Source organism: Salmo salar, chromosome 12 (genome assembly GCF_965601325.2).
Source record: "Salmo salar chromosome 12, fSalSal1, whole genome shotgun sequence".
NCBI classification, from domain to species: Eukaryota; Metazoa; Chordata; class Actinopteri; order Salmoniformes; family Salmonidae; genus Salmo; species Salmo salar.
In genome coordinates this window covers 26,748,648-26,764,938 of record NC_138302.1, presented here as the reverse complement: position 1 = coordinate 26,764,938, position 16,291 = coordinate 26,748,648, and the positions used below count along the sequence as shown (strand labels likewise).

The following is a 16,291-nucleotide window of genomic DNA, read 5'->3' as shown; positions in this document are numbered from 1 at the left end:
GAGTAGCAACAGTGCTGAACTTTCTCCATTTATAGACTATTTGTCTTACAGCGTACTGATGAACATCAAGGCTAACCCTTTCCAGCTTTATGCAAGTCAACAATTCTTAATCTTAGGTCTTCGCATACACATATTTAGCAGCTGCGATTGTGGGTGTAGCGAAATTATTGTGTTCCTAGCTCCAACAGTGCAGTAATGTCTTACAATACAAATACACAACAATACACACAAATCTAAAGAGTTAAAGAATGGAATTAAGATATATATAAATATTAGGACTAGCAATAAATATATGATGGGATGTATAAATATTATGGACAGTATATGAGTAGAATATGTAGTATATTTTTGTTAGAATCCCTGGGATATAATAGTATATGTACAGCAATAGTTGAATAGGATAGAAAAGCAGGGTGATTTTGTTTAGTTTAAAAAAATGTTGATAGTTTGTATGATTTTTCACCCCACTTTGTTTCCTTTTTGAGATCCTTATTATCCACCCGCAAAGTAGGTAGCTTAATGCAAATCAAATTGCTGTGAACGCCACTATAGCAGAGAAGAAGAAGAAAAAGAAGAAAAAGAAGAAGAAGAAGAGAACCGGCAAACTGGATGTAAGGATATATAAGTTATCCTGTATGAGCTTTTGTGCCGAATACATTACGTTGTTACAGGTGTCAAGCATATGGGCATGTGGCAGCAGTGTGTAGGTTCCTATGTGTGAGAAGTGACCAGAAGGGCATGAGACAAAGGAATGTGTAGCATTGGGGAAAGTAGTGGTACACTTGAAGTCAGAAGTTTACATACACTTAGGTTGGAGTCATTAAAACTTGTTTTTCAACCACTCCACAAATTTCTTCTTAACAAACTATAGTTTTGGCAAGTCGGTTAGGACATCTACTTTGTGCATGACATAAGTAATTTTTCCAACAATTGTTTACAGACAGATTATTTCACAACTCACTGTATCACAATTCCAGTGTCTCAGAGTTTACATATACTAAGTTGACTGTGCCTTTAAACAGCTTGGAAAATTCCAGAAAATGATGTCATGGCTTTAGAAGCTTCTGATAGGCTAATTGTCATCATTTGAGTCAATTGGAGGTGTACCTGTGGATGTATTTCAAGGCCTACCTTCAAACTCAGTGCCTCTTTGCTTGACATCATGGGAAAATCAAAGGAAATCAGCCAAGATCTCAGAAAAAAATTGTAGACCTCCACAAGTCTGGTTCATCCTTGGGAGCAATTTCCAAACGCCTAAAGGTACCACGTTCATCTGTACAAACAATAGTACGCAAATATAAAAACCATGCGAAAAGTGCAACTCAATCCCAGAACAACAGCAAAGGACCTTGTGAAGATGCTGGAGGAAACAGGTACAAAAGTATCTATATACACATTAAATCAAGTCCTATAACCTGAAAGGTCGCTCAGCAAGGAAGAAGCCACTGCTCCAAATCCACCATAAAAAAGCCAAACTACGGTTTGCAACTGCACATGGGGACAAAGATCGTACTTTTTGGAGAAATGTCCTCTGGTCTGATGAAACAAAATTACAACTGTTTGGTCATAATGACCATCGTTATGTTTGGAGGAAAAAGGGGGATGCTTGCAAGCCAAAGAACACCATCCCAACCGTGAAGCACAGGGTTCGCAGCATCATGTTGTGGGGGTGCTTTGATGCAGGAGGGACTGGTGCACTTCACAAAATAGATGGCATTATGAGGTAGGAAAATTATGTGGATATATTGAAGCAACATCTCAAGACATGAGTCAGGAAGTTAAAGCTTGGTCACAAATGGGTCTTCCAAATGGACAATGACCCCAAGCATACTTCCAATGTTGTGGAAAAATGGCTTAAGGACAACATAGTCAAGGAATTGGAGTGGCCATCACAAAGCACTGACCTCAGTCCTATAGAAAATTTGTGGGCAGAACTGAAAAAGTGTGTGCGAGCAAGGAGGCCTACAAACCTGACTCAGTTCCACCAGCTCTGTCAGGAGGAATGGTCCAGAATTCACCCAACTTATTGTGGGCAGCTTGTGGAAGGTTACCAAAAACATTTGACCCAATTTAAACAATTTAAAGTCAATGCTACCAAATACTAATTGAGTGTATGTAAACTTCTGACCCACTAGGAATGTGATGAAGGAAATAAAATTGGAAATAAATCATTCTCTCTACTATTATTCTGACATTTCACATTCTTAAAATAAAGTGGTGATTCTAACAGACCTAAGAAAGGGAATTTGTTACTAGGATTAAAGGTCAGGAATTGTGAGAAACTGAATTTAAATGTATTTGGCGAATGTGTATGTAAACTTCTGACTTCAACTGTATGTGTTAATTGTAGGGGTGCCCATGGGGCTGGGGATCAGAAATGTCCCATGCGAGGCAGGTTGAGGTTTCCAGGGTTAGAGTAATGCAAAAGTTGTCATATGCTGAGGCAGTGAAGAAAGTAGAGGAAGATGGGTCAAGGGGGAGGGATCCTGAGAGGAGTGGTGTGAGTAGTAGATCTGTACCAGAACAGAGGGACAGGCCAACAAGTGATATGTTTCAGTAAGATTGGATCTTTATCATTTATAGCAATGTTTATCAACTGTTCTGCAGGGATGGAACGTAAGTCGCAGAAAATTGAGTTTGTTGTGGCAGCTACAAAGAAGTATTTGGGTGTGCAAGACTTGACATCCGAAGAGTTACAGGGTGTGTTAAGTGGTGGTGTCCCATCCTTTCAGGTTGTTGGCCTGAGGTAGGACTAAATATATTTAAATAGTGGAGTAGGGTGGTGTTATATTTGTTATTTTTTGTGAGTGTAGTGTTAGATGAGGCGGCAGGTAGCCTAGTGGTTAGAGCGTTGGGCCAATAACCAAAAGGTTGCTTGATTGAATCCCCGAGCTGACAAGGTAAAAATCTGTTATTCTGCCCGTGAACAAGGCAGTTAACCCACTGTTCCTTGGCCGTCATTGTAAATAAGAATTTGTTTGTTGAACTTGCCTAGTTAAATGAAAATGAATTGTAAACACAGCAAAAAAAGAAACTTCCCTTTTTCAGGACCCTGTCTTTCAAAGATAATTCGTAAAAATCCAAATAACTCCACAGATCTTCATTGTAAAGGGTTTTAACACTGTTTCCCATGCTTGTTCAATTAACCATAAACAATTAATAAACATGCACCTGTGGAACGGTCGTTAAGACACTAAAAGCTCACAGATGGTAGGCAGTTAAGGTCACAGTTATGAAAACTTAGGACACTAAAGAGGCCTTTCTACTGACTCCGAAAAACACCAAAAGAAAGATGCCCAGGGTCCCTGCTCATCTGCGTGAACGTGCCTTAGGCATGCTGCAAGGAGGCATGAGGACTGCAGATGTGGCCAGGGCAATAAATTGCAATGTCCGTACTGTGAGACGCCTAAGACAGCGCTACAGGGAGACAGGACGGACAGCTGATCATCCTCGCAGTGGCAGACCACGTGTAACAACACCTGTACAGGATCAGTACATCCGAACATCACACCTGAGGGACAGGTACAGGATGGCAACAACAACTGCCCGAGTTACACCAGGAACGCACAATCCCTCCATCAGTGCTCAGACTGTCCGAAATATGCTGAAAGAGGCTGGACTGAGGGCTTGTAGGCCTGTTGTAAGGCAGGTCCTCACCAGACATCACCGGAAACAAAGTCGCCAATGGGCACAAACCCACCATCGCTGGACCAGACAGGACTGGCAAAAAGTGCTCTTCACTGACGAGTCGCGGTTTTGTCTCACCAGGGGTGATGGTCGGATTCGCGTTTATTGTCGAAGGAATGACCGTTACACCGAGGCCTGTACTCTGGAGCGGGATCAATTTGGAGGTGGAGGGTCCGTCATGGTCTGGGGAGGTGTGTCACAGCATCATCGGACTGAGCTTGTTGTCATTGCAGGCAATCTCAACGCTGTGCTTTACAGGGAAGACATCCTCTTCCCTCATGTGGTATCCTTCCTGCAGGCTCATCCTGACATGACCCTCCAGCATGACAACGCCACCAGCCATACTGCTCGTTCTGTGCGTGATTTCCTGCAAGACAGGAATGTCAGTGTTCTGCCATGGCCAGCGAAGAGCCCGGATCTCAATCCCATTGAGCATGTCTGGGACCTCTTGGATCGGAGGGTGAGGGCTAGGGCCATTCCCCCCCAGAAATGTCTGGGAACTTGCAGGTGCCTTGGTAACATCTCACAGCAAGAACTGGGAAATCTGGTGCAGTCCATGACGAGGAGATGCACTGCAGTACTTGATGAAGCTGGTGGCCACACCAGATACTGACTGTTACTTTTGATTATGACCCCCCTTTGTTCAGGGACACATTATTCCATTAAAGTTAGTCACATGTATGTGGAACTTGTTCGGTTTATGTCTCAGTTGTTGAATCTTGTTATGTTCATACAAAGATTTATTAAGTTTGCTGAAAATAAACACAGTTGACGGTGAGAGGACGTTTCTTTTTTTGCTGAGTTTATAAGGGAGTTGAACTCCAGTCTAGTAGGTGGCGGTAATGCAACATATGTTGGATGCCAACCGCTATTAAACTTCATCGAAGAAGAAGAGGACCCGGCAAACCGGATGTTGATGCTGGCAAAAGCAAAATCTAGGTTGACGTTATTTGCATTACTTAGCTACTGACGCGTACTCGAAGGAAACTAATTCTTATTTATGGACTCTTAAATGAAGTACCATTTTCGTTTTGAATTAACATTTCAAAAACAATGTTTTACCTTGTAGAGGACATTTGGTTTTGGAGGCAGAATGGCCCAGATTATTTAACGTTGTTTTCCTAAATTAGTTTAGGTAGCTAACGTTAGCACGGGGTATTTTTCTTTCACAGAAAAATGTAACACTGCACGTCTGACGACGTGACTCAAGTCTTCATTCTACTAGATAGCTAACTAGCTAGGTAATGGATTTTCAAAGAAAACATGATGGAATTGGAGATAATTCGTGCTCAACGCTCATTGTATTTTTTGTAGCTAGTGGTGCGCGACACAGCTAGCTAGTAACCTTAATTTCTCAGTGGCTAACGTTAGCTACAGTATCGTTAGCTAGTAAACAACGTCGTTCGCCCTTAATGTTTGACAAGGCATTCCACACATAAATTCTCCCACCCGCAGTCGTGGATCTCTAAACTCGGTCTTAACTTGATACCAATGCTTGGGATGATGGCTACACAGGGCAGCCCTGTCAAGAGTTACGACTACCTCCTGAAGTTCTTGCTGGTTGGAGACAGTGACGTGGGGAAAGGAGAGATCCTAGACAGTCTGCAGGACGGATCAGCAGAGTCTCCCTATCCCTACAGCAGTGGTGAGTGTATATAACTAGTTAGAATATATCAAGTGTATACATTATATGAAGTATAAACATACTAGTCAGTGTTTTGTTTTACTCTGGAATCAAACTGGCCATTTGCCATTATACTCTCCATCGTAGGCTATCAACCTCGTTGATGAAAAATCAATCCCTTGTGGTTTGAGGTTAAGGTTGGGCTGGCTGTCTGCTATAATCATGTTTGTTTTCTCAGGGATTGACTACAAGACTACCACAATCCTGTTGGATGGGAGAAGAGTCAAGTTAGAATTGTGGTACATGTAGAAAATACTTATCTAATACTTGTAGAAAACTCATTGACAGAAAGTTAAATGGAATCTAACAGGGTCATTCTTTGTTCAACAGGGATACGTCTGGACAGGGTCGATTCTGCACAATCTTCAGGTCATATTCACGTGGGGCACAAGTGAGTTAGACCCCTTAATTCAAAATGCTTCAGGTTCTAGGCTATATCATCTGTGTAATCAGGGACAAGTGGACTGTTTACTGATTTAAAGATGTATTGCTTGTTCATGTCCCCCCAACCCACAGGGAATCCTGCTAGTTTATGATATCACCAATGGCTGGTCGTTTGATGGCATTGACCGCTGGATCCGGGAGATCGATGAGGTAAGTTAGTTTGCTGACTGATTGTTTAACACTGCACATCTGACGATGTGACTCAAGTCTTCATTCTAAACAGCATATCTGCCTCATCATGCTGCAGTAATAGCTCAAATGAAATCCCCCATACCGGTTTGTAGATAGTAGAATCACTAGCCATGTAGAGCTATTGCCAGGCAGGCAGGCTGTAGTCTGAGGATCTGCTGTTGTTATCAAAAGACTCCCCTCTGGCAAACGGTTTAGGTCAGTCACGACCAAAACCTCCCACAACCTGAATAGCTTTTTCCTCTGTACTGTGGCCTTAACCAACTGGCCACTGGTACACCATTTATCTTCCCGGCAGGTAGCCTAGTGGTTAGAGCGTTAGGCCAGTAACTGAAAGGTTGCCAGTTCGAATCCCTGAGCTGACATGGTAGAAATCTGTCGTTCTGCCCCTGATAAGGCAGTTAACCCACTGTTCCTAGGCCGTCATTGTAAATAAGAATTTGTTCTTAACCTCTCTAGGGTACGTGGGATGAAATCGTCCCACACTATTCAACAGCCAGTGACAAATCAGAGCTCCAAATTTAAAACCACAAAATGTCATAATTCAAAGTTCTTAATGTAACCACATTGTCCGATTTTCAAAAAGGCTTTACAGCGAAAGCAAAACATTACATTATGTCAGAGTACCCTGCCAAAAATAATCACACAGCCATTTTCAAAGCAAGCATATATGTCACAAAAACCAAAACCACAGCTAAATGCAGCACTAACCTTTCGATGATCTTCATCAGATGACACTTCTAGGACATTATGTTATACAATACATGCATGTTTTGTTCAATCAAGTTCATATTTATATCAAAAACCAGCTTTTTACATTAGCATGTGATGTTCAGAACTAGCATATCCACCGAAAACTTCCGGTGAATTTACTAAATTACTCACGATTAACGTTCACAAAATACATAACAATTATTTTAAGAATTATAGATACAGAACTCCTTTATGCAATCGCGGTGTCAGATTTTAAAATAGCTTTTCGGCGAAAGCACATTTTGCAATATTCTGAGTAGATAGCCCGGCCATGACGGCTAGCTAATTTGACACCCACCAAGTTTGGCCCTCACCAAACTCAGATTTACTATAAGAAAAATTGGATTACCTTTGCTGTTCTTCGTCAGAATGCACTCCCAGGACTTCTACTTCAACAACAAATGTTGTTTTGGTTCCAAATAATCCATAGTTATATTGAAATAGCTCCGTTTTGTTAGTGTGTTCAGGTCAGTATCCGAAGGGTGACGCGCAAGCCATTTTGTGACAAAAAAATTCTAAATATTCCATTACCGTACTTCGAAGCATGTCAAACGCTGTTTAAAATCAATTTTTATGCTATTTTTCTCGTCAAATAGCGATAATATTCCAACCGGGCGACGTTGTATTCATTCAAAGACTGAAAGAAAAACATGGAGTCGTCTCGTGGACGCGCATCTCCAGTGTCATTGTTCCCTGCCTGACCACTCACAAAAACTCCTGCTGTTTTTCGCCCAGAGACTGCAGAGACGTCATTCCACTTTCTGGCGCCTTCTGAGAGCTAATGGAAGCCTTAGAAAATGTCACATTACAGCAGAGATGCTGTGTTTTTGATAGAGATGCCACAGAAAGAGAACAAATTGTCAGACAGGGCACTTCCTGTATGGAATCTTCTCAGGTTTTGGCCTGCCATATGAGTTCTGTTATACTCACAGACACCATTCAAACAGTTTTAGAAACTTTAGAGTGTTTTCTATCCAAATCTACTAATTATATGCATATTCTCGTTTCTGGGCAAGAGTAGTAACCAGTTTAAATCGGGTACATTTTTTTATCCGGCCGTGCAAATACTGCCCCCTAGCCCGAACAGGTTAACTGACTTGCCTAGTTAAATAAAGGTTAAATACAAACAAACAAAAAAATCCACAAGGATGCAAACTCAACACTTTTTGGAGATTTCCGCCGTTTTCATTTCAAAATAGGTTCTCCACGTGAATCGTGTAGATCCGCAACAAAAATGGAAGACTGGCTGAAAATATCTTCTCCCTGTGTGCGTTTCTCATTTAGAAATGAATGACTGAGCACAGAATGCTTCCCTACCCGTCCTACAAATAAAATATTAAAGAGTTAAGAGTGTGACGTCATATCAGAATGAGTCCTTCACCCAATGTCACGTGCGACAGCTGTGAGCAGCCAGCCACATCCCCTAACCAGCCATTAGCCTACCTCAACTGCTCCTCTCCATCCGTTCTCCATCAGTTTATAAATGTTATTAAGCCGTGATGGCGAGCTGGGGTGTGCAGACAGTGATGAGGTTTTTTGTTACATTTGTTTAGTTATTGGAGCGGTATGGTTTCATTTCTCCAGTAAGTACAAGCAGGGCCAGTCTGACTAGGCATCTCTGTCACGCAGCCTCTTGAGTGCCACTGCGAGAGAGGAAAAACAGAGCAAAGTGACATGCTTGTGCCTTTACAACACTGAAAGCCACTCAAAGTTATGCCCCATGTTACCGGAGCTACCTTCTCCCGTGAATTGGTGCACATTTTTAGACAATATTTTCAACCATTGTCGCCGGCCGTTTTAAACTACTCGCGGCCGCAAGTTTTTGGTTTGATAACAAACAACCTTGTTTAGCCATGCTACCTGGCTGGCTAGCTAACATCATGTTACCTTGTCTGTGCACACATTTGGATGGCACCGGAAAAAGGGATAGATAGCCTTCTCTAAGAGATGCTTCAAAGGTAGGATGCATATGCCTAATAAATGTATTCTAAGCTAAATCGGAATCAAAAATCTATTTTTTTTCTTCTGTTTTTTTCTGTTCCTTAAATTCTGTTTGGTGCCTAACTTTTGGTGTGTGCGAGTGAAGAGTAGTCTAAAGATGGTTTCATATAGGCCTAGTGTGTTATCCCCTTACTGCCACAATGAAAATGCAGATCATTATGCATTTCTATTCCTTACTACATTCCGCCTGCCCAACCACAGGTAGGCCTTTGGATATGAGCAAATCAGCTATGTTCTGCAGTAGCTTTTTCTATTATACAGTAAAAAGTGTGAAGTTAAATTCAATGTGTTTTGAGCAGAGGTGTGAATATCAGGGACAGGTTTTTGTGCAGAACGTATATAGAAAGGAAACAGTGGATTTAACAACTGACATCAATAAGGGATCATAGCTTTCACCTGGGTCCACCTGGTCAGTCTGTGTCTTGGAAAGAGCAGGTGTTCCTAATGTTTTGTTTTGTTCTAATGTAGTTTAAACTGTTAATTGTATAGTATGTAGTTTTTAGCTTCAGTGTACTTGCTGTGTGTGGATTCTGTGTCTTTATATTTAGTATTTTCTGTCTATTGTCTGTCTGACTCTGTAGCAGCACCATTTCACAAAGAGAAATTCCTGGACATGCAAATGTATTTACAGAATAAAGGTGATTCTGCTCTTCCTGTTTCCTTTCCTGCTTTGAGAAGGCCGGTGTGTTTCCTGTTCAAACAGGGTTTGTGTGTGATTTGATTAAAGGAATCATAAACAAGATAGGAGTTGTTAACAAAACAACCACTACTCTCAATATCATCCTCCTATTGCTTTCTTATCCTAACCTTAACTTTCTCTCCTTTCCCCCAGCATGCCCCGGGGGTGCCCCGCATCCTAGTAGGCAACCGGCTCCACCTGGCCTTTAAGAGGCAGGTGCCCACGGAGCAGGCCCGCGCCTACGCCGAGAAGAATGGCATGACCTTCTTTGAGGTCAGCCCTCTGTGCAACTTCAACGTCGTCGAGTCGTTCACGGAGCTGTCGCGCATCGTGCTGATGAGGCACGGCATGGAGAAGTTCTGGAGACCAAACCGAGGTGAGGAGACCAGGGAAGACTAAAGTTACAGCCACTGTAGGGTCTTGGGTTGGGAAGCCTTAGGGTGCAGTAAAACAATGGGAAGGTCAAAGGTTATTGTTGTGAGGAAACTTGGGCTTGTTTGTTATTTTATGTTGCTACCCTTCAATTCTTTGATTTGATTGATATATGGAATATATCTAAACTCAGCAAAAAAAGAAACGTCCCTTTTTCAGGACCCTGTCTTTAAAAGATCATTTGTAAAAATCCAAATAACTTCACAGATCTTCATTGTAAAGGGTTTAAACACTGTTTTCCATGCTTGTTCAATGAACCATAAACAATTAATGGACATGCACCTGTGGAACGGACATTAAGACACTAACAGCTTACAGGCGGTAGGCAATTAAGGTCACAGTTATGAAAACTTAGGACACTAAAGAGGCCTTTCTAATGACTCTGGAAAAACAGCAAAAGAAAGATGCCCAGGGTCCCTGCTCATCTGCGTGAACATGCCTTAGGTATGCTGCAAGGTGGCATGAGGACTACAGATGTGGCCAGGGCAATAAATTGCAATGTCTGTACTGTGAGATGCCTAAGACAGCGCTACAGGGAGACAGGACGGACAGCTGATTGTCCTCACAGTGGCAGACCACATGTAACAACACCTGCACAGGATCGGTACATCCGACCATCACACCTGCGGAACAGGTACAGGATGGCAACAACAACTGCCCGAGTTACACCAGGAACGCACAATCCCTCCATCAGTGCTCAGACTGTCCGTAGGGCTTGTAGGCCTGTTGTAAGGCAGGTCCTCACCAGACATCACCGGCAACAATGTCGCCTATGGACACAAACCCACCGTCACTGGACCAGACAGGACTGGCAAGAAGTGCTCTTCACTGACGAGTCGTGGTTATGTCTCACCAGGGGTGATGGTCAGATTCGCGTTTATCGTCGAAGGAATGACCGTTACACCGAGGCCTGTACTCTGGAGCGGGATCGATTTGGAGGTGGAGGGTCCGTCATGGTCTGGGGAGGTGTGTCACCGCATCATCGGACTGAGCTTGTTGTAACGTTGTGCGTTACAGGGAAAACATCCTCCTCCCTCATGTGGTACCCTTCCTGCAGGCTCATCCCTCCTGCATGACAATGCCACCAGCCATACTGCTCGTTCTGTGCGTGAATCCTTGCAAGACAGGAATGTCAGTGTTCTGCCATGGCCAGCGAAGAGCCCGGATCTCAATCCCATTAAGCACGTCTGGGACCTGTTGGATCGGAGTGTGAGGGCAAGGGCCATTCCCCCCCAGAAATGTCCAGGAACTTGCAAGTGCCTTAATGGAAGAGTGGGGTAACATCTCACAGCAAGAACTGGCAAATCTGGTGCAGTCCATGAGGAGGAGATGCACTGCAGTACTTAATGCAGCTGGTGGCCACACCAGATACTGACTGTTACTTTTGATTTTGACCCCCCCCCCTTTGTTCAGGGACACATTATTCCATTTCTGTTAGTCACGTCTGTGGAACTTGTTCAGTTTGTGTCTGTTGAATCTTGTTATGTTCATACAAATATTTACACATGTTAAGTTTGCTGAAAATAAACGCAGTTGATAGTGAGAGGACGTTTCTTATTTTGCTGAGTTTATTTGGAATAATGAAAGGTGGTTGTCTCTTGCTTGCTGTGTTCTCATTTGATGGGAGGAAGCGCACTGGGCTCTCCTCGTCATTGACGCAACAGCAGCTGTCCCGCCTGCAAAATAAACCAGCAACACAACTAGATTGTTCTCATGTCCTATGCTATACCGTTATAGCATGTAAAGAACATGACTATGTCCTTCCCTGTCCATCCCCCTTCCCCACCAGTGTTCAGCCTCCAGGACCTGTGTTGCCGGGCCATCGTCTCATGCACCCCCGTCCACCTCATCGACAAGCTGCCTCTCCCCGTGGCCATCAAGTCCCACCTCAAGTCCTTCTCCATGGCCAACGGAATGAATGCTGTCATGATGCATGGACGCTCCTACTCCGTGGCCACCAATGTGGCGGGCGGCGGCGTGAGCGGCGTCAACAACAGCAGCAGCAGCAAGGGAAACAGTCTCAAACGTTCCAAGTCCTTTAAACCGCCTCCGAGCCCCCCCAAGAGTAGTAGCAGCAAAAGTAACTGTAACATTACCTAGTGAGGGGCGAGGGAGGAACTTGTGAGGCCTCCCATTGGGCCTAATGCTATCGCTGTATGGGGCGCTCAGGGGCCCCAATTTGGACATGCATAAACGCACAACAGGAACCGTAAGAGCTGTGAGTGAGTCCAATATGGCTTTCACTCTTTCTTAGCCCCCTAGCGCCATCTTGTGGGTCGCCGTTAAACCCACAGCTACCAGCCATTGTGACCAGCAGAGCGCTCCAGCTTGTAGAGCGCTCCAGCTTGTAGTCCTAAAACCCGGAAGTGAGTTACCTCTGGTTTTTTCAGCCTTTTCTATGGGGAAAGAATAGGGTTTTGGGATAAACACTGAAAATAAGGTCTGAGGTTAACACAGGCTTTGGAGATGTTATACAGTACACTTTGTTCTATGAGATAATAGCAGCCAGTTAACATGACCTTTATTCATTATGAAGCCTTTATGTGCTTTTTTTATTACATAAATGCATCAAAAATCACAAAGTGACGTTAGCTGATGAAGATTATCTCATAGAACAAAACGTATAAGATCTCCTAAGCCTGTGTTTACCACAGACCTTATTTTCAGTGTTTATCTAAAAACGACAGTCATTTTCCCCAGTCCATCGAACCATGGCGGAGTTAGTGCCTACAAAAAGACAACATAACTATTTCTCTCCATACAGCCTCTTGGACTTCAAGCTGTGACGTCATCACTCACCTTACTGTCGACACTACAAGAGAGTATGAGGACTCTGAACAGATTCACGGGGTATATTTAAGTAAAGACTTATTGTACATGCGTGGTAATCGGTCGGCTTTTTTGCATTGACCTCTTACGTGATTCGTCTTGAATGTTTTGGGAGTTTGTGTTATTATGCCTGTCCGTTGACTTTGTCCCTCCTCTTCAATACTTATAGACCTATGTCTGGGTCGTGTTCATTAGGGCATGCGATGGAAAACGTTTTGTTTGTCTTTTTTATTTTAATTTGCTGCCTACTGACCCTGGTTTGATATGGCTCAGAAACACATTGAGTGATTATTATTTCCAAATCTCACACGGATTTGCCAACAAATAGAACACTTAAAATATTGAAACTGCAGCTAACTTTCTTTTTTTTTACTCTCTGCACTCTGACAAAGTTTTCTTGTGTGTGTGTGTCTGTTTTAATGTTTTCATTTGACCTTTATTTAACTAGGCAAGTCAGTTAAGAACAAATTCTTATTTTCAGTGACGGCCTAGGAACAGTGGGTTAACTGCCTTGTTCAGGGGCAGAACGACACATTTTACTTTGTCAGCTCGTGGATTTGATCTTGCAACCTTTCGGTTACTAGTCCAACGCTCTAACCACTAGGCTACCTGCCGCCCATCCATCTGTCGGTCTTCTGTTGGGTGTGTGTTGCTCTGTCTGTTGACTTGGGTCCTTGTCCTGTTTGGCACCAGAATGTATAACACCAGTCTGGTCTGTGCTCATATGATTGATTAAAAGCAAATGGGGTCAAGCTGTTATAGCAAAGGGTCATTGTAGATTACACTGGTTTCATTTCAGAATAATGGGTGCAATATCAGACTGCTCTCCCTCACTGTTTGCATTTTAAAGGTATACTCAGCAATATGATGTAGATGCAGAAAGTAAACTGCATGGGGGGGGGCCTTCCATAACAACTAAGCGTGAGGCTCTACTTCTATGCTGTTATTGTCCCGTGGCTACCAGGCTGTGAACAGTGTGAAGTGAACACAGATACTGTGTGAGAGTGAAGTCTTGCATCTTGATCATCTCCCTATCTGCCGTGCTGCTTGTGGCAATGTCATTTAGCTGAGTCTACCTTTAATGCTGATCAGAGAGCCAATGGTGAAATCGTGTGTTGATCCAAGTCTGTTTGCTCATTCATGGCCCTTTGCCCTGAGTGACCCTGTGAGTAACCAATATGTGCCTGGCTTTTTACCGGTATCATGATTTATCTTGAAGTATCAGTAGGATTTTTGGGGAATGCCGCAAAGGGCTAAAATATCTTTCATCTGAATCACTTTGATAAGTGGTTATGTTAACTTGTGACTTACTAACTTTGGACTCCAGTAAACTTACATTTATCCACGTAAAGCAAATTCCATACAGGCTTAATATAAAAAAGAGTTCATATTCACAATTTTATTTATACCCATTTGTTTATAAATAATATTCTGTTTTTTGTTGGCGTCTTATATTTTTGTAAAGGACAAAATTCTTAGAATGTATTTACACTGAGGCATTCCCTATGCTCACTGCAAGAGAGATGAAAACCAATGCATGCAATTTTTCTCTGTTTCTACACCCTTTTTATTAAATAAAAGATCAAGGAAAAGAATCATTATTCAGGGTATTATAAGCACTACCTGTATGTGGTATAAGCTGCTGAGTTGATTGTAAGGATGATGAACGGTTTTGCAAATAAATGTGGCTGCATAGTTGCCGTGGAAAGCAATGGTTTTCCCCAAATCAAAGTTTTTTTATTCAAAATGATTTATTACTGAATAACTGTATTGTATATTTTTGATTAGTTAAGTTTTGCTCATGTGCATATTTAGTACTTACCCTACTCTTCCTGGGGACCAAACAGGAAACAAAACACAACAAATAATATATGTAATACCATGTCACCTGTTTCTGCCTCACGCTTCAGAAAACTGATGGCCCCTGCCCTATGAGCCGTTCTGGCCCCTGCCCTATGAGCCGTTCTGGCCCCTGCCCTATGAGCCGTTCTGGCTCCTGCCCAATGAGCCTTTCTGGCTCCTGGTTCTGGCTCCTGCCCAATGAGCCGTTCTGGCTCCTGGTTCTGGATCCTGCCCTATGAGCCGTTCTGGCTCCTGCCCAGTGAGCCGTTCTGGCTCCTGCCCTGTGAACCGTTCTGGCTCCTGCCCTGTGAGCCGTTCTGGCTCCTGCCCTGTGAGCCGTTCTGGCTCCTGCCCTGTGAGCCGTTCTGGCTCCTGCCCTGTGGGCCGTTCTGGCTCGCACAAGCAATGGCTCAGTGCAAGGCCACTTACCTACATAATACAGTGCAAATTACAATACAAAATATATTTAAAAAATAGCTGTCACTCTTCACAGTCCCCGTTGTGCCGTAATGTGTTTTTTTTATCTGGTTTTATTGCTAGTTTGTTTTGTGGTGATATTATTGGCTATTCAAAGCTTTGGCATTGTCAGTGTGCGAGCGGTGGGATTTTTTTTTTGTCTTTGTCCTCTCCGACCCCTTGGCTGTCTTATCAAGCTCAAGTGAAGTAAAACGGTGGGAGTTCTGAATTGATTAGTCGCCCCGGGGTTATTGGCTCGCGGCCTCTCCGCAGCGGCTCTGAATGCCGGCGGTCAAAAGTCACGCGAAGGTTGAAGGGTCACGTTCAATGAAAGCGAGGGGAGTTTGCTTCTCATAGCCCTTTGAGCCGTGTCGAGACAAAGATGAGTCACACACCATTGAAAATGTGTCGCTTTACGCAGGGGCGGAAATCCCTGTGGGGACACAACCCCCCTATCCTGGGAAAAATATGATTTGTCCCCCCCAATATATCACTGAAACATAACTATGTAATTTAAATAATATTAATAATACGCAATGAAAGCAATTGTGCTGATTATAGACACTTAATAGCGCGTTTTTAAGTTTCAAAAGATTGCGACCCCCCCCCCCCCCCCACCCTTTGCCTCACAATGGTTTGATCCACTGCCAGTTCCTTAGTTGGCAAGGTAACAGAGGGGTCGTATCTACTGTCTGAAAGGCACTCAATGAACGTAACTGACGTGAGGTTAATCTAGTCAATCGCGCACACACACTAGCTGAATATGCAGAGCTAGCGCGCAAATATTAACTATTAAGCTAGCTAGTACCTATTCTATTTATGTGGCGTCGTCAAAGATGGAATCTTTGCTATCGTCAATTTATTCCAAGATCAGCATGCAGATTATGTAAGTTAGTGCTTCAAAGTCCCTGTGATAAGGTTAGCGATAAACTGAAGTCCAAACTGAACAGAACTACACTCTCTTCTACCATTGTCTTAAATATATTTAATGGTTTCGTTGCAAAAGCTAAATTGTCGCAAGGGAACTTTTATTTATTTATTTTATTTCACCTTTATTTAACCCGGGTAGCAAAGATTATAGCAAACACCACTGAAACTGAATTGGTGCTCGCTAGCTTTGCAAATTCAGCTATTGTTGGAAGCCAGCCAATATGAAACAAACTATTAAAATTACAAAAGGTTGCAGCATATGTTGTGTAAATGGTGAACTCATACAGCTGTCAACTCTTGTCATTTTCATCCGTTTCCCATTTGCTAGCTACCTTTTAGATCGAAGCCCAAATAGAATGATAGAA

The 16,291-nt window shown here is 43.0% G+C and overlaps 1 protein-coding gene across 1 annotated transcript; it reads left to right on the top strand.

The window, feature by feature from the left end:
* The first annotated feature begins 4,594 nt into the window (after positions 1 to 4,594).
* On the top strand, positions 4,595 to 14,429 carry LOC106564622 (ras-related protein Rab-40C). Its single transcript, XM_082958796.1, has 6 exons — positions 4,595 to 5,332; positions 5,550 to 5,610; positions 5,702 to 5,762; positions 5,888 to 5,965; positions 9,591 to 9,813; positions 11,659 to 14,429. The coding sequence occupies exons 1-6, from the start codon at positions 5,179 to 5,181 to the stop codon at positions 11,967 to 11,969; spliced, it is 888 nt and encodes a 295-aa protein (XP_082814922.1). The 5' UTR covers positions 4,595 to 5,178; the 3' UTR covers positions 11,970 to 14,429.
* Positions 14,430 to 16,291: the final 1,862 nt, after the last annotated feature.

Coding starts and splice junctions, on each gene's coding strand:
- LOC106564622 (XM_082958796.1), top strand. CDS start 5,179: ATGCTTGGGATGATGGCTACACAGGGCAGCCCTGTCAAGAGTTACGAC. Junction 5,611..5,701: donor AGAGTCAAGTTAGAATTGTG/GTACATGTAGAA, acceptor TTTGTTCAACAG/GGATACGTCTGGACAGGGTC. Junction 9,814..11,658: donor GTTCTGGAGACCAAACCGAG/GTGAGGAGACCA, acceptor CTTCCCCACCAG/TGTTCAGCCTCCAGGACCTG.